Source organism: Sturnira hondurensis, unplaced genomic scaffold, assembly GCF_014824575.4.
Source record: "Sturnira hondurensis isolate 20B ecotype Veracruz unplaced genomic scaffold, ASM1482457v3 Scaffold0006437, whole genome shotgun sequence".
Lineage (NCBI taxonomy): Eukaryota > Metazoa > Chordata > Mammalia > Chiroptera > Phyllostomidae > Sturnira > Sturnira hondurensis.
In genome coordinates, this window is record NW_028079068.1 from 9,824,302 (window position 1) to 9,849,513 (window position 25,212).

Here is a 25,212-nt window from a genome sequence, read left to right on the forward strand (position 1 = left end):
TTAACCTCTTGAGTGTCTCCGCCAGGCTGGGGAGATCCCCTGATATCAGCAGAAGGCCACGGCAGATTTCTGGCACCAATTTCAGAACGGGGGGTCAGTCAAGTGCAAAAGAAAGTCTGCAGGAGGTGGTAAGAAGCTGGGAGTGTGCAGAAAAAGAGGGAGAAGAGTTAGGTGAACTAGAAAGAAAAAAGGGGTGAGGCCGAATGCTGCTGGCTTCTTTGAATCATTTGCTTTTTAAAAAAGATTTTAGTTATTTTTAGAGAGGGGAAGGGAAGGGAGGGAGAAAGAGAGGGACAGAAACATCAGTGTGTGATTGTCTCTCCCATACCACCCACCAGGGTTCTGGCCCACAACCCAGGGATGTGCCCTAGACTGGGAATCGAACTGATGACCCTTTGGTTCACAGGCAGGCACTCAGTCCATTTAGCCACACCAGCCAGGGTTGAATCATTTGTTTTTTGGCCCTAACAGAGTCAGAGCAGTAGTGACAATCTCAGTCTCCACTGACAGCTGTGGCTAATTAGAATCAAGCAAGAATCAGACTGCTGAGAAGAAAATTATAAAAACAAAATATTTATTATTTTTTTCTGAAAAAGACAGGGAAAGGAAACAGCGCCCAAGAGAAGGATGGTCATCAGCAAAGCCTGTGCTTTTTGCCATGTCTTCTCTACGTAAACCCCCTTAGAGCAAGGAAAATTCATGCAAGCTAGAACTGCCTTTTGAGAGCAAGGTTTAATTCTGACCCAAGATTATAATAGTTTTTAAAAGTTCTACTGATTCCACCATGCTGTGTAGGAATTACTCAGATTTTCTCCCCTTAACTTCTGAAAAACCAAGCTGGCTAACCATACCTGGATGGAGCTGAGGAAGTAAAATGCATTTCTTTATCATTAACTACCACAGAAAAGCTTGCATCTCAAGTTGCCTTCAGTAAAGTCCATTGGGCTTGCAATAGTTGTATCATCCCGATTTCTCTTCCCCAAGGTCTGTTCTCGGTAATGGAGATAGATTGTGCAACACCGCCACTTAAGTCTTGCCTTTTCCTTTCTTTGACTTGGGAGCACCTGGCCAATGGAAGCCCCGCAAGTGCAGGCAGTCGGCGACGTTGTGGGCGATGTAGTACAGGTTCAGCATAGCTGCTGGGCTGAGGATGTCCACTTCCGGCTTCTTCAGCTTCTTCCCGGGAGCCTTGTCCTTGACTTTCTTTCTTTTCCCTTTACCTGGCTTTCAAAGACAAATATATATATATATATATACAGGGCAAAAATTAGTTTTTATATCCATGACATAATTTGCAACATATCCTATTGAACTTATGGAAAAATAAATGCCTAAAATAAAAAACTGTAACAAAAATAACCTTTTGCATGGAGTGAGAGGAGAAAACACATGCCAGGAAGTTGAACAAATGTATATTAAGGATCCCTAGGTGAAAAGGGACTTGATCTAATGCAATGTCTAGGCCTTGTCTGCATTCTGACTGGAACAAACAACTTGTAAAAGGGCACTTTTTAGGCAATTAGGGGAATCTGATAATATCAAGGGATTATTCATTCTATTAGGTCTGATAATGGCATTGGGAAAAAAATGTTCACACATTTCAGAGAGCCACACTAAAATCTGCTGGAATGAAATAAAACAAGGCCTGAGATTTGTTTTAAAATACTGCAACTTCCACCCCCCCCCCCCAAAAAAAAGGGCAGATGGAGCAAATGTGGCAAAACCCTGATAGTTTCTAAATCTGGAAAATAAATATATGGGGATTCATTTTACTCTTCTATTCTAGAGAGTCCCAAAGAAGTTGGATCCAAGAAGCACACACCAAGGCACATCATGATTAAGTCGCCCAAGATTAAAGATAAGGAGATAATCTTAAAAGCAGAAAGAGAAAAAGAGACAGCTACCTATAAAGGAGTTCCCATAAGACTATCAGCTGATTTCTCAAAAGAAACCTTTCAGGGAAGAAGGGGCTGGAGCCCTGGCTGGTGTAGCTCAGTGGATTGAGTGCAGGCCTGTGAACCAAAGGATCGTGGTTTGATTCCCAGTCAGGGCACGTGCCTGGGTTGCAGTCCAGTTCCCAGCAGGGGACCCACAAGAGGCAACCATACATTGATGTTTCTCTCCCTCTCTCCTTCCCTTCCCCTCTAAAGATAAATAAATAAAATCTTTAAAAAAGAAAAGAAAAGAAGGGGCTGGAAAGAAGTACTCCAAGTCATGAAATCCAAAGACCTATATCCAAGATTACTCTGTCCAGCAAAGCTATCATTTAGGATGGAAGGGCAAATAAAGTGCTTCCCAGATAAGGTCAAGTTCAAGGAGTTCATCATCACCAAACCCTTATTATAGGAAATGTTAAAGGGACTTATCTAAGAAAAAGATGATGATCAAATATATGAACAGTAAAAATGACAACAAACGACAACTGAACCTAAAAAACAAACAAAACTTAGCAAACAATTAGAACAGGAACAGAATCACAGAAATGGAAATCACATGGAGGGTAACCAGTGGGGAAGGGGAGGAGGGAGAATGGGGGAAAAGGTACAGGGAACAAGAAGCATAAATGGTAGGTAGAAAATAGACAGGGGGAGGTTAAGAATAATACAGGAGGCCTGGCTGGTGTAGCTCAGTGGATTGAGCCCGGGCCTGCGAACCACACGATCGCGGTTCGATTCCCAGTCAGGGCACATGCCTGGGTTGCAGGCCAGTTCCCAGCAGGGGACTCACAAGAAGCAACCATACATTGATGTTTCTCTCCTTCTCTCCTTCCCTTCCTCTCTAAAGACAAATAAATAAAATCTTTAAAAATAAAAGAATAATACAGGAAATGATCATACAATTACATGTATGTTCCAAGGACATGAACTAAGATGGGGGAATGCTTTTGGGAGTGGGGTACAAGGCAGAGGGTAATAAAAGGGAGAAAAAATGGGACAACTATAATAGCATAATCAATAAAATATACTTTAATAAAATAAAATAAAGTGCAAAAAAAAAGATTGAGGGCCATGGGTTTTTAAAGTGACTTCAAACATTTTTTTCACACCAACCATAACTGCAAAAAATGTGTTTTGATCTCTAGAAAGGTTTGAGAACTAAAACTCACACAAAAGTTTGACATTTTTTTCAAAGTTTTCATCTTTGTGTAGAAACTGGCAAACTGATTCTAAAATTCATATGGAAATTCAAAGGACATGATGTAGAGGGTTGACATTTTTATTCAAAGTTCTCACCTTTTTGTAGAAGATTCTAAAATTGATACAGAAATTCAAAGGACTTTGAAAAAGAAGAACAAAATTGAAGGACTAATACTACTTTATTTCAAGGATTTTTTTTTTTTTTTAAAGAGAACTACAATAGAGCTCCAGCAGCTAGGCAGCACGGTGCCAGTGTCGAGACGGACCACAGACCAGTGGAACACAGCGCGGCCGGAAGCAGATCAACACGCACATGAACCACCGATGCCCAACAAAAGTGCCAAAGCAGTTTGGCGGAGCAAGGGTAACCTTTTTAACAAGTGAAGATGGAATACTAAATATGCATTTGCAAAAAAAAAAATGAACCGTATTTGCTCTATATACAAAAGTTAATTCAAAATGGCTCATAGAGCGAAATATAAAACCAGAAACTAAACACCTCTAGAAGAAAATATAGGAGAAAACCTTTGTGACTTTGGGTTGGGCCAAGATTTCTTGGATATGACAGCAAAAGCATAAGCCGTGAAAGAACAAACTGATGTGATAATCATCAAAATTAAAAACTCATGCTCTTCGCAAGATATTTATTGTTAAGCAAATGAGAAGCCAAGCCACAGACTGGGAGAAACATCTGCAAATCACATACCTGATCAAGGCCTTGCACCCGGAATAAAGGGCTCTCAGAACATAGTGAGAAAATCACCCAATATAACACATGGTCAAAAGACCTGGACATGTCCCCAAAGAAAATATTGAAACGGGCAGTAAGCACATGAAAAGACACACACATCTAATCATTCCGGAAATGAGAGTAAAACCGCTCTGAGACACCAGCACATGAATTGGATCAGCTCAGGTTACAAAGACGGACCACAGCAGGTGCTGGGGAGGATGTGGAGGGGCTGGGACTCTTCTGCACTGCTGGCGGGAATCTGAAGTGACAGAGCCATTTTGGAAAAACGATTTGGCAGTTTCTTGAAAAGGTTACACATATACCTACCACGTGACCCAGCCATTCCATTCCTGGGTACTTCCCACGTGAAATGAAAGCACATGTTCATTCAAAGACTTGTATATGACTGTTCATAGCAGCTTTATTTGTAATAGTTAAAAACTGGGAACAAGTCTTGGCTGGTGTGGCTCACTGGATTGAGTGCCGACCTGTGCACCAAAGGATCACCAGTTTGATTCCCAGTCAGGGCACAGGCCTGGGTTGTGAGCCAGGTCCCCCAGTAGAGGGCGTGTGAGAGGCAAACACACAATGATGTTCCTATCCCTTTCTCTCTCCCTTCCCCTCTAAGACAGGCGGCAAGCAGATCACAGGTTGCTTGGGGAGTGGGGATAGGAGGAGAAAAGAACTGATTAAAAAGGACCACAGGAAACTTTGGGGGTGATCAACATGTTATCTCTCTCATTTTTTAAAAGATTTTATTTATCATTTTTTAAAGAGGAGAAGGGAGGGAGAAAGAGGAAGAGAAACGTCAATGTGTCGTTGCCTCTCACATGCCCTCTACTGGGGACTTGGCCCACAACCCAGGCAATGGGCCCTGACTGGGAATCAAACTGGCAAGACTTTCGTTTGCAGGTGGGCACTCAATTCACTGTACCACACCAGCCAGGGCTCTCTCTTTTTTTAATCCTCACCCTCATCCGAGGATATGCTTATTGATTTTTTTTTTAGACAGAGAGAAACATCCATCAGTTGCCTCCCCTACATGCCCCAGCCTTTGGTGTTCAGGACGACCTTCCAACTGACCCAGGGCCCCAGGCCCCTTCAAGTTTAACGGGAACACACTAATACCAAACTTATCAAACTGTACATTTTTATTATCCATCGGTTACACCTCAATATATGTTAATAAATTAGAAGTGAATGAAAAGGTTCAGTCTTTGAGCTAGCTGGGTGGGTTGAATACAACGCCATGGCTCTTGGCTACTCCTGGTCTCAGAACTCCCAGCTGTCCACATGAAGCTCTCCAACCCCGCTAATGGAGACCGCATAGCTGCAACCACACGGGCCTTCCTTCCAGTGCTCAAACTGGCCCAGCCCCTCCCCGTCCCCGCCTCTTCCTGAAGACCTTCACAGTGGGCACAGTTTGTCTCTTGTCTTTCTGCTGGCCTCTGCTCACATGTCACCTCTTTAGAAATACCTCCCAGACACTGTGAGTATATTCTAGCTATAACTAGGGCGGCCATGTTATTTATTGCTCAAAACCAGGATGCTTCAACAAACATAAATTGGAATTGTCCCGGACAAAGGGGGGCAGGGGTAGAGGTGGACTGCAAACAACCCTTCCAGAAGTTTCTTTTTCTTTTTTTGCATTTTTTGTTGTTTTTATTTTATGAAAAAGGTACTTTCCAATCTCCATGAAACTTAGCTGAATACAAAGTCTTAGTGAAGCAGCCCTTGTGGCCTGCTCCACATTTATAAGAACATGGCTCTACTTTCCTGGCTTTAAAATCTCAGGAAGGGCACCTCAGGAGGCTCTGTGTTTGCATGTTTCGGCCCCAAAGCACAGGAACAGACCCTAGCATCCACAGGCAGATGTTCTTCGGCCAGCAGAGCTTCAAGTCTCTTCATCAGGTCATTCTCTGGTAAGGAAATTACTTCCACAAATTCTCCTTCTCCTGGCTGTGGCTTAGGTTTTACATCTTCAGCATCTCCATTAATAGTTACTGTCACAACGTGTGGGCTACAGTCTGACAAACCTGGACCCATACAGATAGCTGGAGAACATCGGGGTCACCTGTATAGCATCACCTTTGTAGCCCATTTCTTATTCCAGTTCTTACAGAGCAGCTGCTTCTGGGCTTTCGTTATCACTTACGAGGCCTGAGGGGAATTCTAGGCAGTAGCCTCGTATGGGTGGCAGGCACTGTTACATTCAGAATGAAGAGTTCTCTGCGGCGCTGGGATCATCGCTACACCATCAGCTGACTGTCCTTCCCTCCTTGTATGTTTCAGTTTCCGAAGTTCTTCTTTTACCAGCAGGATCCATGTAAGTCAGTTTTTCAACCTTGATCCATTTGCCTTCTGCCATTAACTCCTCTGAAATAATAAACTGTTTGGTTTCTTCCTTTTTTTAGAGATTGTATTTATTTTTAGAGGGGAGGTGAAGGAGAGGGAGAGAAATGTCAATATGTGGTTACCTCTTATACGCCCACAACTGGGGACCTGGCCCCAGGCATGTGCCCTGACTGGGAATCAAACTGACAGTCCTTTGGTTCGCAGATCGGCACTCAATCCACTGGGTCAGGTAAACTGTTTGGTTTCTTGAGAAGAATCTCCTAGTTTTTGGTTTTCCATTTTCAAACTGTTAGTATTTCCAGTCCTTAGGCAAGAAGTTCACACTTCTGGGGTGATGTGCGTCCAGGAGGGAAAGAGGAGGCTGTAGTTCTTAAAGTCCCCTGCTCGTCACTTCGGAATTCCATTCCCAAGGCCTGAACTCTGGGTGTGTTATGTGTGCGTGTGCGTCCAATTTCATCTTCAATCTCCCTACCCCAAGCACACTTCACTTAGTATTGTTTTGTTTGTGTATTAATAGTATGGTCTCCTAACCAGCGGTTTGTCTGTAAGTTCACCACTGAACTTCCCAGGCCTAGACCAATGTCTGGCACATTGCGGAGATGAATAAATATTTGCTCAGTTTCAATAAATATTGAAACTCAGATGCAATGCAGACCCAAGATTTAGAAAACAATGTAGATTTCTGCTTTCCTGAATTCTCAACAAAGTGCCTCTTTCATTCACTCAACACATATTTATCAAAAACCTACTGTGCACCAGGCCCTACATTTCCGGGCTCCTGTCTTCATGAGCCTGATAGTCCAGTGAGAGAAAAATCACAAACACATTTACTCACCAACTGCGCTCTGAAAGAACAACCAGGGGTACATGGCATTATGGTGACATAGGATGGAGAGGCAGTGACCTAGTCTGGGATGTGAAGGAAGAAGAGTTCCTGAGAGTGGCCTGTGACCTAAGGGGTAGGGAATTCCCTGGCAGAGTAAGCAGTCTGTGCAAAGACTCTGAGGCTGGAGAGAACATGCCAAGTTGAAGGGACGGGACAAAACAAAGGATCAGTGTGGCTGGCCCATTGGCTTCCATGGGAGTGGGGGCGGGTGGGCAGTGAGAGAGGCCAAGACTGGAAAGATAGGCAGGGTGCAGCTCCTGCCTGCGGGCCTTGGAAGCTAAGGTGCTCGACTTCTATCCAGGGAGCAGTAGGAAGCCATTAGCTTAAATGGCTTTATTGCACCATTCTGCTTCAGTTCTCTGGCCTGAAAGAGAATGGCAACATCAACCTTGTGAAATAACCTGGGAATGAGTCAATTTAAATCAAGAGGTATTTATTTAGTGCTGTTACATGCAATGAACTGGAAGGAACACAGATTTACCAAACGCATTTCCACACTACATTCTAATGAGGGTGAGGAGTAAGGCTTTCCAAGACCAAACAGGCAAAGCGCTGCCAAGTGGGGTGCAGAGAGCTGTGGGTGCTTAGGGAGCAATTGGGAAGTAAGAGGTACTTCTGAGCTGGGTCTGTCTCGAAGAAAAGTAGATCAATAGCTAGAGATGGGGCAGGTGTAGGAGGGTTTGGGTTTTTTTTTAGGCAGAGAGGATAATACTGTAGATAAAGCTCACGACGAGGTTGAGGCCTCTTCACGAAGGGCTCTGAGTGCCAAGCTCACACAGAGCAGAACTTGCAGAGCAGACATGGTAAAAACCCCCGAGGACCTGGGGTGAGATCTCATCCATTCTGGGACCTGGAGCCATCAAACTGGCAGGGAGGGAGGATGAGGAGATGGAGAGCCCCTGGAGAACGCCTGGATGTGGGCTACTGCCGGAATCCAGGCAGGTGGCGAAGAGGGCCTGACCACCAGTGGCAGGAAGGGTGGGAAGCAGGGCACAAGAGACTGAATGAGGGCTGAGGAACAGGAATGTTTGTGAGTTCAAGGCCAAGAGGATGAACATGCTGTTGCAGTGTGCCAACCAGGCCAGAGAAGGTAGTGGCTAAAAGAGCTGGACTTTGAAGACAATTTGAAAAGGCTCTCTGGTGGAGAAACTTGGTTGGAAGTTGGAAATGGAAGTTTGAAGTTTCAGAGGTTGGAGGTGAGATGCAAAAATGATGTAGGTGTTCCTCAGCATAAAATGCAAGAACTCCCTGGCCAGGCAGCTCAGTTGGTTAGAGCATACTCCAGATACACCAAGGTTGTGGGCTCAATGTCTAGGCAGAGTACATACAAGCAGCAACCAATAAATGCATTGATAAGTGAAAAAAAAAAACAAACCAGTGTTTCTTTCTCCCCCTCTAAAACCAATCAACAAAAAATTTTTAATGGAAAAATTCCTTACATAAATGGTCTCCTCCAAAGCCGTTCTGAAACTGGAATTCCCTAAAATCAGCCAAGGGTTCGATCACCTGGCGTCATTTTTTACTCCTCAATCTTCAGATAAGACACCCGCACAGAACTGGGGCTGCAGCAGCTGCAGCCGAGCTAGGTGCCCGGCCAGTCCCTGCTGGCACTTACTGGCCAGCCTCTTTATTTCACATACAAACCAACTTCTGGATGTGAAATTAAGTGGCTCAACAGAACCAAGGAACTAAAACCCACCATCTCACAGAAAGAGAGTTCAGCCTGATTCTCCTGTAGTCCCCTTCAGAGCGTCGACCACACGGGGAAGCCTCGCCCGCCTCATCTTTAGCCAAGTGTTCAGATCACTGGGTTGGACACTACCCATAATTCGAGGAGATGAAGGTGCCAGTCTCGTGGCATGGGTAACAATCTCGGTAAAGCCTGACTCTACAAGGCTGAACGGTAAGAAACTAAAGTAGCAAGGGCCTCGTAATCTCTTATACTTAAAACAGATGTGATTACCATGGTAACTCCTTTCTCAGTGGAGCAGGTGAACTTGGCATGGATGAGTCCTGAAATAAAGAAGGCGACCCCAGTTCCACGTATCACATGGGGGCAGAGCCCCTGAGTCCATTCCTGCCGAGCGAGTGGCTTTCTCCTCCGCGCTCAACTGAGAACCGCCGCGGGGCTGGGACCAGGCCTCGCTTCTTAGAAAGCCAAGACGGTCCGGGGAGTCCCGCGGGGTTAGGGGGCAAGCAGCCACCGAGCTGCCGCCACCCCCGGTGACCGAGGCACTGCAGCCCAGAGGCACCAAAGCCAACGGGGCACCACTCACGGTGAGCGCAGCAGCGGAAGGACTGGTTACACGCGGACGCCGGCGGGCTTAGCGCACAAACGCGGGGCGGGGCGGAGCGGGGCGGGGCCTCGCAGTGTTTACCTGTTGCCAGGACACCGGGGCCTGAAGCTCAACTGTCCCGCAGAGCCCAGCAGGCACAGCACGCGTCCTGGATCCCGCGCCAGCTTTCGTAGTAGCGACCGCTTTCTCCTGCCCGCCCTGCCGCGCTGGCGGGACCATTTTACCACGCGCTAGGTGGTGAAAAGGGCTGCGAGTGCCGGGAACCCGGCTCGGCGTGGGGCGTCTGGATTGGAACTCGGGGGCCGGACCAGGCGCAGAATCCGGCAGGGGGAGGGTCGCGGGAGGCGCAAGGAACTGGGGTTGGAGTGGGCCCACTCGGGTGGGAGTCTGAGCGTGGTCACTCAGTGGTTGACCTTGGAGAAGTCACCGAAGACTCCACGATCTCTTGGAAAGTGAGATGAAGCTCTTGGGAGTTGAAGTGAGAATAACATGGGAAAATGCTTCTAAAAAAGCCTGATACAGGCCCCGAGAGAGTAAGTGCCTGAGAGAGTAAGTGCCTGAAAGTTCGTATACTCTGCATGGGATTAGAAAAGAAAGAGTCGAGTTGGTGCAGTTCTGAGTTGGTGAACTTCCAATCTTTCAAGTTCATCCCGGCAGCCTCCTCTCTTTAGGGAAGGCTACACTTTGGAAACAGGACCTTCGTTCTTTCCCCCCCCCCCCCCTTTTTTTATCCTCACCTGAGGACATGCTTAGTGGTTTTAGAGAAAGGAGAAGGGAGGGAGGGAGAGAGAGAGAGAGAGACATTGGTTGCCTCTCCAACGCTTCCTGACCTGGAACCAAACCCACAACCTAGAATCAACCTGTGACCCTTCTGTGCATGGACAACACTCCAACCAACTGAGGCACACCTGCCAGGACTCTTTCTCCTTTTTAAATGACTTCTTCCCTTTTATTTAGCAGTTATTAATAATCCTCCATCTGTCAGACAATAGGTTCTGGGCCACTAATACCCTGGGTGAGGCAAAGTTATTGTTCTTAAGGGTATTTTGAGGGGGCTGGGCATATAAAAATGGAGGACATGGCAGACATTAAAAATAATAGATGTGCCCTGGCTGGTATGGCTCAGTGGATTGAACGCTGACCTGCAAACCCAAAGGTTGCTGGTTCCATCCCAGTCAGGGCACATGCTTAGGTTGCAGGCCAGGTCCCCAGTAGGGGACCTTCAGAAGGCAACTACGTATGGATGTTTCTCTCCCCCTCTCCCTCCCCCTCTATAAAAATAAATAAAATCTTTAAAAAAATAGATGTAACGGAGTGTATTACCTTGGGTATATTAAACTGAGGCAATGACTGAATGCTCTTCTAGACTGCTGTTTGGGGAAGACCTGAGGAGGTGATGTTTAAACTGAGATTTAGATGATCAGGAGCAGTGAACGATGTGAAGATCAGGGACAGGACATTGCAGGTGAAGGGTAGGTAGAGAAAATGGGGCCAGGAAGAAGGGGTGAGGTCCTGAAAGGCTCTGCAACCAAGAATAAGGTGTTTGTTTTGTTTGCCTTTTGAATGATGACCTGGCTTTTAAAAGGGGAGTACATACACCAGTATTTATGTTCTCACAATTCTTTCCCCTAGGCATTCATCAATAAAGCAAGGGGGTTGTAGCTACTTTTCATTTGTCTGGTAGGTTTTTCATGATGCCCTATGCCCTTCATATGGCAAATTCCCCTGCCTTCTGCATTTGCTTTCTCCTCTGGGGCCCCTCCCTTAATCTCCGGGTGTCACAATGGGGTCACTCCCATATCTATTTCAGCCCTTTTAAAGATTTTATTTATTTAGAAGAGGAGAGGGGGGAGAGGGAGAGAGAAACGTCAGCATATGGTTGCCTCTCGTGCATCCCCTGGACTGGTAATCGAACCGTGATCCTATGGTTTGCAGGCCCCCGCTTAATCCACTGAGCTACACCAGCCAGGGCTCAACCCTCCTTTTCTTGAATGCCAGACAGGAGGTCCTGAGCCCTGCTCCAGATTTTAAAACTTCAGTATTAAAATGTACACCAGCGGTCAGGAGTGACTCAGAGTACGCGGGGCGGGGGCGATGGGAGGACCAACTCTGCGCAGGGTTCAGAGGGAACTGGGCAGCGACAGGAATGCCTGCATCTTGATGGTGGCGGTCCGCACACCAGCGCAGGGCTGGCCGTGCAATCTTCCTGGCTCAGCACAAAATGAAAACGTGGGGAAGCAGGAAATAAAAATGCCAGTAAAGTTACTAAATTATAAAACTTTTCCTTTTTCCTGTGGTCTCTATGAACCTATTATGCTGTTTTGTTTGTTTTGCTTTGCTCCTTAATGTTGCATTTCCCCAGGGGACGAGGACATTCCCCTTTCCAGGTATCCCCCCTTCCCACCCGCTTCCACCTCACTGCCGCCCCAAAGAGGTCGCGCCACCTCTGTGCTGGGCTGTACTTGGTACCCAGATGCTGGTGGGTGAGATACTCNTGCAATCTTCCTGGCTCAGCACAAAATGAAAACGTGGGGAAGCAGGAAATAAAAATGCCAGTAAAGTTACTAAATTATAAAACTTTTCCTTTTTCCTGTGGTCTCTATGAACCTATTATGCTGTTTTGTTTGTTTTGCTTTGCTCCTTAATGTTGCATTTCCCCAGGGGACGAGGACATTCCCCTTTCCAGGTATCCTCCCTTCCCACCCGCTTCCACCTCACTGCCGCCCCAAAGAGGTCACGCCACCTCTGTGCTGGGCTGTACTTGGTACCCAGATGCTGGTGGGTGAGATACTCATGTCATTCCTGAATGTGCTGTGGTGCAGCCGTGCTCTGCGCTGGGACCTGGATGCCAGCCTGCGCCTGAGGAGGGGGTGGGGGTGGAAGGGCTGGGGATGGAAAGGGTGGGTGTCAGGGTTAGGGGTCTGGGGGTGACAGATGAGACTCAGGAGTGCATACTCCAGGCCCCTCCCTCCAACACAATGCACTGTCCCATTGGACTTCACTTACAAAACAGAAATTCAAAGGTAAACTGAGAATTTCAAGACTGCGAACTCAAGACCTTCTGAGAGTAGCACTCTGGGTGATCGCTGAACCTGCATAGGTGTATATATTCGTCGAAATTCATCGTACACTTCAAATGAGCGCATTTTGTCACACAATGATCATACCTCCATGAAGTTTAGCTCTTAGAAACCTAAATCCTACCATATTTAAAATCAAACACTCCTCATATCTGAATTTCACTGAGGATAATGGCACAGGCAGCCATCTTGGACGGGACTATAAATGGTCACCTCTGATGCTTCCCTCATTCCTCCGTTCAGAGCGCGTTCTCACCCACACCTGCTCGAGCCACCTCCTGACTTCAGGGCCTGTGGGTGATGCCACCTGTGCCTCATCCCCCAGGCTCAAACCTGCCCTCTGCTCCTGTCAAGTGTGCCCTCTGCTCCTGTCAAGCCCTAGCCAGCCCCCCTCCTCATTTCTCAGGCCCCCACCCACGTTCAGGTCTCCACCGGCCCTGCTGTACCAGGCTCTGCACCCCGTCTTGGTATTCTTTCTAAACCACTCATAGGGTCATGTCTCACCCACTTTCAAAAACTCTTAATGACTACCATAGTTTTCAGACTAAAAGACTCACCTAGGTTTTAGAGGAAAATAGGGAAAATTTTTTTGAAGCAAAAATGTCGTAAAATGTATGATATAAATAACATAATATTTCACCAATGTAAATGTAAACAGAACTCAGGCAGCATTAACAACCATTATTCCTCCTAAATCGGGGAGGGGTGCATCTTACAGTACGAAAAAGAGGGTGTTTCCTGGAATGTTAACTCCTTGGCGTGGTATTGATGGGCTTTGAAAAATCTTGCCTCAGTCTGCTTTTCTAGCTTTATTCACTCTCACAGCCCTACAGTCCTTATTTTTGCCACACTCCCCAGTCTCTGGGATTTGCTGCATGGTCACACCTCTCAGCCTTTACACGGCCCACTTCACCCCGAATGCCTTCTCCCCCTCACCTGTCGTTAGGCCTATTCACCCTTCAAGGCCCGAAGCAAACTGCACCTTCTCTGCAGGCTCATTAGTCACAGCCAACACTTTGTGCCCATTCAGGTCGGCCGAGTGTGCTCTGGTGTAGAACTACGTTGCCTTGTCTCCTCTTATCCACAGCGGGCGACCTCTTTCAGGTTCATCTTTTATGCCGGCACAGTAGTGATAGACATTAAAGCGATGCTTTTCATGGTTCAGCGGGAAGTATTATCACCTCCATTCTGCCAAGCCCAGCAACTCCTTCCTTCCCATTGACCTTTGAAGCTAAGTTAATGTTGCCTCTCTCCCCATTCTGCAGAGTCTCAGCCCTTGTTTCTGAGACATGCGTCATGCTCCTTGCTCACTCAGTCACCTAACTTGCCTCTCCTGCGTTCCGTGTGTTGGCTCATCTCAAAGTCCAGTCCTCAGCCCTTTGCCATTTTTCCTCGGAGTCTCCTCACATGACTATCTAATAGCGTCAGTTACCTCTTCCCTTGGGATGACACAGTGTGTATTGTGGAATAATGGCCTCCATCCGCGCTCCAGTCCTCAGGCCTCGTTATTCCCTGGACCTCAGGCATCTCGCCCTCATGTCGGCCTCTCTTAGTTTGCGAAACTGCCCTTCCGTCTTTCAGCCCTTTGTCGCCTCTGACTCACCTGTCTCCATCATGGAGGCTTGTACATCCTCGGGAAATTCCTTTTTAAAATATATTTTATTTATTTATTTTTAGAGAGAGGTAACAGGAAGGAGAAAGAGTGGGAGAGAAACATCAATGTGTAGTTGCTCTCATGTGTCCCCTACTGGGGACCTGGTGTGCAACCCAGACATGTGTCCTGCCTGGGAATCTAACTGGCAACCCTTTGCTTCACAGGCCTGTGCTCAGTCCACTGAGCTACACCAGCCAGGGCCATTCTTGGGAAATTCTTCCATACTGATTCCTTGGTTGACATCTTCACCATTTCAGACTAGACGTCATTTCACAGGCAAATAATAGCATAGAAGGAGCACAGATGGCAGGCAGCGTCCTAAGCACAATGGCATTATCACTTCCCTACAACCCGTAAGGAATTTCTGTTAAGCTCTTCAAGGTGCCCATGAGGTCAGAGAGTAAGTAACTTGCCCTCGTTCACAAAAGCAGAGCCCAAACCAGCTCTGTCCCTCTGTCCAGCCTGTGCTTAGTTAAACACCAGAATTATTCAGGAAAGTGCCCTGGACTTGAGGCCAGAGGTGTGGGTTCAAGTCTTGATTCACTACTTATTTGTTCAGCAATGTTGAGCAATTTTTTAAGCTTCACTTTCTTCCCTTGGGTTGCTGTAAAGCTGATGTATAGAATGCATGTGAAAACACATTGTAAGTTCAAGTTGTTTCCAGGCCTTCCTTGAGAAGATAAACTTGGGGGGTGGGTAGGAAATGGAATGGGGAGAGGTACCAACTTTCAGTTACAAGATGAATAAGGTCTGAGGATCTTAACTATATCATGGCGAGTATAGTTGATAATATTGTATTGTATGATTGAAATTTGCCACGAGTGGAACTTAAATGTTCTAACCAAAAAATAAGTAAATGAGGTGATGGATGCGTTAACTCTATTCTTGGAATCCTTTCACAACATATATGAATGTTAAATCATGTTCTGCACTTTAAATACAGGGTCCGACACAAATAACATGTGTTTTTTATTACAAAATCATAAGCATGTAATTCTGTGACATAACAATATCACACTCAAGCACACCACATGACATTTTAGGTAAAATGTTCAAAATAAAACTATGAATTATCACACCCATACTATTACCCTGCCAACCACGCTCAAGCAGGCCTTACTTCTGCAGTTTTGTCAATTATACCTCCCTAAAGGTGAAAAAAAATTTAAAGCACAAGAAAGCATGCTTTGTGAGTGGACAGGAGAGACATAAAGTGAATGATCCGGTGACGACTGGAACAACTTCAGTGGTAGCACCCTTTCCCATTGACCAAATGGATCATCGGTCTTTGCCCTGGAGGGAGCCTTGGCATTGACCCTGCAGGGAGGTGCCTGAAGGCTGCTGAGGTGTATGGCTGAGAAGTAGCCCTTGTTAGAACACAGAGCACAGGTTACTGTTAGGATCACATTATTATTGACAGCATATGCATTTTCTTTTTTTAAAGTATTTTATTTATTTATCTTTAGAGGGGAAGGGAAGGAGAGAGGGAGAGAAATATCAATGTATGGTTGCCTCTCATGTGTCCCCTGCTGGGAACTGGCCTGGCAACCCAGGTATGTGCCCTGACTGGGAATTGAACTGTGATACTCTGGTTCGAAGGCCCGTGCTCAATCCACTGAGCTATACCAGCCAGGGCTTGCATTTTCTTAAATACCCGTCCGCACTCTGACCGGCGTGGATCAGTGGGTCAGGCATCGTCCTGCAAAGCGAAAGGTTGCCAGTTTGATTCCTGGTCAGGGCACATGACTGGGTTGCAGGTTCGCTCCCTGGCCAGGGGCCGTGCAAGGAACAACAGATTGAAGTGTCTCTCGCTCATTGATACTTCTCTCCCTCTCTTTCTCTCTCCCTCCCTGCTCTGTAAAAATAAATAAATACAATCTTCTTTAAAAATGTAAAAAGATTAAAACCAGTCCACATAAGAATCACTTAACATTTAGGACTGAACAACTCTTTATTCTACAAGAACTGAACTAATCTTCCTGTAAACACTGGAAGATGATGCTAAATTTAGATAACTATTCAAACTCACATCCAAGTAGCACTAGTTAATTTTATCTGTTTATAGATACACATCCTTATGTCTTCTTTATTAATAGTAACATTAACTGTGCTGTTCTTTTAAAAAATATAACATTACCAGAATAGAAGCATGCATTTTTAGAATACCCAAATTCAGAATATTCTATCACTATCTTAGAAGTTCCATTTAAAATTTTCTGTTTTCTACTTTTCACTCTGGTAGTGTCTTTCTCCCTCTCTCTTTCCTTCCTTCCTTCTCCTTTTCTTTTCATTAAGTTCAATTGTCCAATGGCACTGCACTCGCTTCGCTCATTGTAGTCCTAATATTGTAGAGGAAATTACAAAAACTTGTCCTTTGAAGGTAATTTCCTCTGGTCAGGCATCAGGGTCCTAGCAGGGAGAACCTGGGGGTGCAGTAGGCCCAGCTGGGGCAGGCTCAGACGAAATCACCTAGGGCAGGGGTGGTCAGCAAACTCAGTAAATATTTTAGGCTTTGAGGGCCTCATGTCCTCTTGAAAGTACACAATTCTGCTATTGCGGCGTGAAAGCACCTACAGGTAACACATAAATGAACGAATGTGCTGTGTTCCAATAAAGCTATCCTGGAAACCCAGATTTAAATTCCATCAAATTGTCATGTGTCATAAAGTATTTTTCTTCAGTGTATTTTTCCTCAAGCATTTAGGAATGTAAAAATCATTCTTAGCTGGTGGGCTCTATAAAAAGTGTTGGTGGGCTGGATTTGGCCTGTGGGCTGTAGTTTGCTGATCTCTGATCTAGAGAATTGTTCTTTTGCCCCTATCGGGGACCTGGCCTGCAACCCAGGCATGTGCCCTGACTGGGAATTGAACCGGTGACCTCTCACTTTGGGGGATGATGCCCAACCCACTGAGCCACACTGGTCAGGGTGCAAGCACGATTTGAAGCACTATATGCATATTGACTCATTTAATCCTTACAGTTCTAGAAGGTAGGTAGTATTATCCCGTTTTACTGATGCGGAGTCTTAGATACAGAGAAGTAGAAGAGCCTGTCAGTTATCACACAGCTAATAGTCAGAGCCGGGATACAATAATTCACCAAGTTGGGTCCTGCACTCTCACTGAATCTGATACATTGTGGCTTTTCTGGGTAAAACATCTCACTTCCTGTGGTGAAGACATATTTTCACAGGCATCCACATGGAGGATTTTTGTCACGCCAGCTCCATTAAGCATGTGAACAAAAAGTTACAGCATGTTTCCAGTAATGTTTCCATTTGAAGGCAAGGGGACAGATGGCACTGTTTTATTTAGTCAGGAAGTCACTGTCATCAAAGGTGTTTGAGCAGAGGTGGGGTGACTTCTGCCTTCTTGCAATTCCTTAGAAAGATTTCGGTTATTTTCTATAAAATAAAAAGTATAAAGGAGAAGACAGTCTGCACCCCTCCCCGCCGCCCACTCGGGCACAATCTCATTACGCTCACAGGGCCTGGGAGTCTGAAAGGCCAGACCTGCCGGCAGGAGGTTGTACCTCAGACTGCTGTGGCCTGTTGCTATGAGAACTGAGTGAATCTGCCTCAACCTCACCCATCACACACACACACACACACACACACACACACACCCCATTCTTCCCGTCTCTGGCTTCTAACCTTTCTTCCTAGCTGAAAACTATTTGCAAGCAGTATTAGGGAAGAATTATTTAATTATTTATCATATTAAGTGAATAGTCACATGAGTAGTGATATAGAAAGGTTAGATATCCAGGATAAATGACTTTTTAAAAAAGATTTATTTATTCATCTTTAGAGAAAAAGGGAAGGAGAGGAAATATCAGTGTATGGTTGCTTCTTGTGCATCCTCTGCTGGGAACTGGCCTGCAACCCAGGCATGTGCCCTGACTGGGAATCGAACTGTGATTGTGTGGTTTGCAGGCCCGCACTCAATCCACTGAGCTACACCCGCCAGGGCCATAAATGACTTTTTTTTTTTAAAAAAAAAACAAGTATAGCACAGAATATATTGTGCTCCCGCCTGTGTGAAAAAAAAAGTTGGTGGGAGATGGGTATTATCACAGACTTTGCAGAAAGGATAAACAGAAAACTACGACGGTGTGGACTTCTGAAGAACGAGACAGAGATCTGGGGTGGGAGCTTACAGTTTTCCTTGTGAACTCTGAAAACTTCTTTGAATTTTTACATTGTAATTCTTATCACAAATATCCATGTATGTGTATTCTTCAACTTTACACGTCGCAAAGTCTACCCAAGCCTGAAACTCTTTTTTTCACTTGAATCTCCTTTGACTACGTCAATGACCACACACATTGTACAAATAAAGTAACTTCCTCCGGGTCTCTCCTTACACCTCCAATAGTGATAGAGGGAGGGCACATACATCATTATCGCTGTTTGCCAGTGGATTGAATGGTGTGGTCCCCCAAAATACACCTTTATGTCCTCCTTTTCCCTGGAACCTGTGACTATTACCTTATATGGTAAAGGATGGAATTAAGTATCTTGAGAAGAGGAGCTTATCCTCATGGGCCCTAAATCCAGTCAGATATCGTTACAAGAGAGGCAAAGAGAGTTTTGAGGGAGAGGAGGGGGAAGCAGTGTGACCGTGGAGGCAGAAGTTGGGGTGATGTGCAAGCCAAGGAATGCCGGCAGCCCTCAGAAGCTGGGAGAGGTGAGGAATGGAGCCCGGAGGCTCTGGGCGGAGCACAGTCCTGCTGACACCTGGATTTCAGACTTCCGGCCTCCAGAACTGCGAGGAAATCCATTTCTCTTGTTTTAAGCCGCTCGGCTTCTGGTAACTTGTTACAGCAGCCCTCGGAAATTAGCAAAGGGGGAAAAAGTGCAACCAATAGCTAAAGTTAAGTTCGTAGATTCTATAAATGCTCATGGTTGTTCTGGCCTAAATGATACCATAAGTTGACTGTACTGAGGTGCTTCATTCAGCAGTCGACACTTAGTTGTTACTATGGAAACTACAAAGTCATAGGTTCTTGTCAGTGAACATGTTAGGGGCTGGAAAAGCACCCGGGAGATGCTTTTAAAGCAATTCTCACAGTGGACAGAGATGGGCCTAGATGACCTCAGATCCCTTTCAGGGTAAGAATATACTCCCAAAAATTTGCTTCCAAATATTGAGGCTCACCATTTTAAGGATATTAGACTAACCAAACATTTAGAAAATACATTCACCTGGAAAAGATGTTTGAAGGTGTAAGGTATTCAAGACTTACCTCCCATAAACTTTCCAGACCAGGAATCCTGAAGGAATACCAAGTCATTTTCCACTACTGAAAATTCATTGGTGGAAAATAAGTAAAATAAGGTAACTCATGTATTTTCCAAAAATTACCAATTAGGACTTACGCCAACATTTCTGAAAGTGCCGGCGTGTTGTCGCCAATATAAACAGAGCTTTGATCTCTCCCTTTGTTCTGCCCTATTGGAGAGATTACACATTTCCTCATATTGTTAAATTGCCAACTCATTAATAGCTCAGTGTTGAGATCATAAGGGAGGTAAATTATTCTTTTCACTTCCACTATAATCTTTTTTTTAATGGGCACACCTTTTAGAAAGTTTGTTTTCCATCAACCTTGTTTCCATTCTGTTTAAGAGTCTGTGGAAGAACAGCTTAAGACGACTCAGTGACTGTTCCTACCCATTTGGTAGCCTGCGCACTGGGGACCGAAGACCAGTCTCCAGCGCCAGTGTTCAGTTAGGAAACCGCCCAACAGACCGGAGGGCGCCTGCGCCTTCAGGCCAGGCAGAGCGGCGGTGAACTCGGGAGCTGGAGCTGTCCATTCCCCCTGAAATTCCTCCTTGGTCACACAGCCTTTTCAGCAGCCGCCTGCTCTTCCTTTTCCATTTCTTCAGGATCTCTGGAGAAGTAGAAAGCAGACACGACCTCTCATGGGTATTCACAGGAGATGGTGCCACGCATGTGCAGTACTTCCCAGACCAGCATCCACCACACCAGACCCACTGAGTCAGCCCCATTTGTTGCAAGGAATGCTCAGGTCCACACAGCGCAGAGTCTGTGTCACACAGAGCAGTGGTGGGCAGGCTAACATAAGGGGCGACAGTGAGAGGCTGGTGGTCAGCCCTGGGGTCAGTAACCACCATAAGTAAGTCTTGGCCCCCAGAAGGCTGCCCGGGTCTGGTCAGTGGGAGGTGCCGGGAGTGAAGTGGTCCGCAGTAGGGGCGGCTTCAGTGACAACCGCTGGCTCCCAGCACAGCTCGCTGGGCAGTGTTCCTGGACCACATGACTCTGCCACCGGCGAGGTTTTCCATGGCAACAGCGGCACAGGCTGCCAGTAGAAGTTTCTCCCAGGTTCTCTTCAGATTTATGATGTAGATGCCATCACTTTCCCTTTTGTAGATGACCTGCTCCATTTGGAAGTCAAGGTGGGTGCCTCCTGAGTGGGTTCCTGCTGCAAGGAATTTGAGGATATCCTCCTCCTCCAAGTACAGGCCAAAAGGACTCTGAACATGGTGAAAGTTTCCCTTTAAGTTATGTGGGAACTGAGAACAACGCTGTGTAAGCCCCTCTCTGGGCAGTGCGGAAAGCTGCTAATTTTTTATTTTATTTTTTTGGTTAAGAAAATGAGAAAGTGGGGGAGGCCCAATGGAAGACAGTGGTTATAATATGCCATAGCCGTATTTACTCTAAAAGGTTTTTTTTTAAATTTATTTATCTTTAGAGGGGAAGGGAAGGAGAGAGGGAGAGAAATATCAGTGTATGGTTGCCTCTTGCGTGTCCCCGCTGGGAACTGGCCTGCAACCAAGGCATGTGCCCTGACTGGGAATCGAACCTCGATTCTCTGGTTTGTAGGCCCAGGCTAAATCCACTGAGCTACACCAGCCAGGGCTTTACTCTAAAAGTTTTGATGTCTCTCATATTGAAAAGCATCATATAAACTATATATTTAAATATGTATTAGTGTTAAACACATGTAAGATGGTATTAGCTGCTATAGAACCTGCTGGTGTTTTATAAATGTTTATAGCTAAGTTCTATATTTTGTAAAATGTTATTTTGTTACCGAAAACATTCTCATCACACTAATAAAGAAAAATCTAGGCAGAGCAGGTGTTCATTGGCCATGTCCAGTATTTCTGAAATGGCTGGATTTTCTTAGCTTCTGAAAATCACCCTGAACACACACTTAACACCTAAATTCCCAGAGTTCCAAGAGCCTGGATGTTAAGGTGGTTACATAGCTCATTAATTATAGCATTGATGAGATCAAGGTCATGAATTTGATTATTGTATGAACCAGCATCGTTTTTGTTCCAGAACCTCAGCTACGTTCTTAATCTCAGCTGGTTTTATCGTAAATATGGGTCATCTCGAGAAGGACTAGAGGAAAGAATTAAAACTCTCCACAACTACTTGGGGGAGAAACAGAAACCTTCAAAACACTTGTCTGTAGGATTATCTTTACGTTACAGTGATTATTGTCAGACGGAGGAGCTGGGGGGAGCTGTGGTTGAGGGAAGTCAAGAAAGCCAAAACCGAAAATATCAGTATGAAGCCCTGAAATGGGTAGTTTCAAAGTCTCATTGAAAATCTGTCAAAATTACTCAGAGCATCTAAGGGAGTCCCACCACCAATCTGAAGAGCTCCCCAGGAGGCTGCAGTGACTCCCTGCCAGTGGGGGTCTGGTTGCAGCTGGTTCCCTGGAGGTGAAGTGTGCCTCTCTGGCCCCACGGTGGGCTCGTCCCTGTGACCTGCTGTAGGCCAATGGATTCCGGGCAGTTTGGCTTATGCCACATCCAAGCAGGGGCTTTAAATGTGTTTGCATAGTACGGTTTGGTCTCTTGCTCCTGCCCTTTACTGAGAACAGCGCGCCGCAGGGAGGGGCTGTTGCATCCGCCTGGTGCCAGGAGATGCGCCGGGCACAGCAGGGCTAGCGGAGTCGAGCAGAGCTGCAGCTGAGCCCCGAACCCATGAACAAGAAATAAAGGTTTGTCATAAAATGTTTCAGTTACTACTCCCAGGGAATACTAATACAAAATTTTATCTATCCATCCTCTTCAATTACATTCGTCCTTTCTATACCTAGTATGTCTCTAAGAGTCTCTTGTGCTGAAGAATTTAAAGACCAGTTTCTAACTCCAGTTCAATTTTCTTTTTATTAAAGTGCTTCAGTAAATAAAGTGTTATCAACAATCAACACAAACTTTCCTGAAATACAAATGAAAATCCTCTACTTAATGAATCACTCAAACAATATTCTTCTATGAAGTAACAGTGATTGCCATTGGAAGGTGACCAATCTGAATTTATTCCTGACCACATACATGGGTTCTCAAATGGGGATGTTCAACCTTAATGTATGGGGCTGATTGTCAATACCTGAACGGCAGTTCCAGAGTCAGTGGGAAAACGATGTGATTTGAAACTAATCAGTTATCCTTGGTGCTGCGATTTCTCCACCTGCACTGAGAATTAATCTTCCCTTAGAGAAGATTAGTAAGAAAGTATGAAATGTTAAGGTTTTCCATACTTCTATGCCCCAGAAAGCATTCACGTGCCTATTCTTAAAAGGTCAACTTATTTGTTCTTGACACAAATTTAATACTATATGGCTTTAAAAGAAATAGATGAATGATTGGTCTTTCCTCGAAAATTATCTTTTTACTTAAATCACATTAAAATGATAGATTAATAGCATCCATACATGATATGCTCAGTAACTTTTGATAAAATTTATGAATTATTTTAAGAAATTTCTTCTATTACATATTTACATGACCTGGCCGTAAAAACAGAAATCCTGCTACCCTAAATGCACAAAGAGGCAGAACCCAAGTTTTAATTAGAACTTTGATATAGTTCCTCTGGATATGGCTTGTAACTTAATCATGACTTCCACACAATACCATGGGTGACAAAGGACAGAGTATAAGTAAACCAGTTTTGAATCCACCTTCTGGCATAATTAAAGTGGCTTGGTGCAGTCAGGAAAACCATCCAGTAGTGTCTACACTGGGGGCGGGGGGACTTGAAGTAAAAAAGCTTGAAAATACAGATGACGATTGTGGGCACAGAAGAGAAATAAAATAATTCTGACCGAATCAGAAACTTTTCTAAAACCCTTGTTTCTGGTGGGAAGTACGTGCTTCTGCTATGAGAGAAGTTTAAAGAGGTTGGTGCCACATTTTCAATGAACCCCGTAGTACTTTTAGGTGGAAACAGTATGGCTGCATCTCCACATGCCACTCTGAAACCGCTGACAGAAAAAGGAACATTCATCACTAATCAACACAGGAGCGGAAAAATGGTCCGCTAGCTTGTTCAGTAATCGACCGTGAACACAAATGGACGCACCGTATCAATACATAAAGCCATCTGTAGCTACCTGGACATTTAAAAAAATAAGTTGGATGAAAATAATGACTTTCTGCAGTGTGCTCAGTCGTTTGAAGACTGCGGTCGTTTCAGAAAAAACATGGAACCACCTTGGGGAGGGCCTGGCCATTCTGCCCTGGCTGTGGCAGGCCTCTCCGTGCCCTGCCCGGAGGACACGAGGAGACCGTTTCACACGGAACATGCGCCTCTCGGGGCCTAAAGGAAGAACACTTTCGAACACACGCCATTCTCTAACATGCAGTATTTAGGTAACGGTAAGTCATCATTTTTCACAGAGAAGGGGCAGGTGCTCCAAAATCGTCTTAGAGCTAATGATTTTAGAAAGAGGTGTCAAAATTTAACATTTAAACTACAGACTTAATTTCAAAGTTGGTTTTGCCAAATCTCTGGGTAAGTCCTGGGAATCCAGGGGGAGCAAGAAGAAAATGGTCTCTCTCTTCTGTGACAGGCACCTCCCATTACTGTGATGAACGCCACGGGCCAAATGCCATCATAAACTCGTTTGCACTCTTGGGGCCAGCAAAGCCGAGGCTGGTTCCAGGCAAAACTCAAGCAAGGGGCAGTCCCACGAAAGAGCCTGTCAAAGACCAGCAAGAGATTTCCAAGGCCACCCAGCACCCAAATGATCCCAGAGTAAGTTCATCATTTTGGGGGGACTCAGGATCCTATCCTTGCACTAGCTCCAGGTACAGTAGCCCCCAGAATGCCCTGAACTACACTGGATGTCCTTGGACTGGGCCAGCTCTCCCCTGGACTAGCACTTCTAGAGCTGGAAACAGAGGCTGAATGAGCCGGGTAGGCAGAGCACCATTTATTGGAGCCGACCCCCATCTATCAGATGCTTTGTTGACAAGAGCTTAGTGATTCTGGAGCAGCTCTTCCCAACAGATGGGCTGTGAAAACACCTCTCTTTCCAGCCAGATCTCATAGGAGTAGTGGAAATCCTCAGGCAGATCCAGCCTCTGCCCCAGCACACTCTGCAAGCAGTTATCCACAGGCGAAAATTCGGAGTCCTGAGGTCTGTCATATCGGCGGCTATTGAAAGCCTCAATGTTGGCTCTCAAGGTGCATTCCTCCGCTTGGAAGTCCCAGGGCCTAGCATCGATGTCTGCAGTGGGAAGAGAGAAACAGACGAGGTACACAGTTCAAGACGCTGTTCTCCTTAACACATAGCATGAGCTGAAATAATTTTAGGACTGTATAAATGTAACTACTCCTTAACTGTTAAGGAGTTGAAATTACATTCGGCGCTTTGAAGGCAACTGTGAGGCTGATGTGGCCCCCAGTGAAAATGAGTTTGATGTCCCTGGTCTATAGGATACCAACAATGGAATGGCTCAGAATTTCCTTTTCTGTAAAAAGCAATGTAAAAAGCAATGCAGAAAGTAAATAACATTCTGCCACTCAGGTTTAAAAAATACACGTGTGCCCACATACATAACCTTACACACACAGACTGTCCTTAGGAGGGTGGTCCAGAAACTGTTAAGAATGATCATCACTGAGAAGGAAATGAGGACCCCGAGGGAGGCAGGCTTCTTTTACCGTATTTCCTTTTCATTATTTCACTTTCTTCCTTGTTATATGTATAGTAAGTCCTAACTTAACATCATCAAAAGGTTCTGTGAATTTAAGGAGGCAATTTTGCCACAGGTTAATTGACATAAATGAGAGTTAC

At 45.4% G+C, this 25,212-nt stretch overlaps 2 protein-coding genes and 1 pseudogene across 4 annotated transcripts in view; all 3 read right to left on the reverse strand.

Moving 5' to 3' along the window:
* Nucleotides 1-499: 499 nt before the first annotated feature.
* Nucleotides 500-9,366, reverse strand: SMKR1 (small lysine rich protein 1). Its single transcript, XM_037049312.1, has 2 exons — nt 9,075-9,366; nt 500-1,224 (listed from the first exon to the last, which is right to left on the reverse strand). Exons 1-2 carry the CDS (start codon nt 9,075-9,077, stop codon nt 1,027-1,029), a joined length of 201 nt encoding a protein of 66 aa, XP_036905207.1. The 5' UTR covers nt 9,078-9,366; the 3' UTR covers nt 500-1,026.
* On the reverse strand, nt 5,653-6,504 carry LOC118989240 (ADP-sugar pyrophosphatase-like; annotated as a pseudogene).
* Nucleotides 9,367-22,275: 12,909 nt separating the features above from the next.
* The window catches only part of STRIP2 (striatin interacting protein 2), a 40,148-nt gene continuing 37,211 nt past the window's right edge, over nt 22,276-25,212 (reverse strand). For 2 of the 3 annotated variants that reach the window (XM_037049217.1, XM_037049218.1), the window contains exon 21: nt 24,392-24,642. In XM_037049217.1, the coding sequence (XP_036905112.1) occupies nt 24,392-24,642 (251 nt within the window). Of the gene's footprint in view, nt 24,643-25,212 lie in introns of all 3 variants that reach the window. The other variant, XM_037049216.1, reaches the window with a different exon arrangement.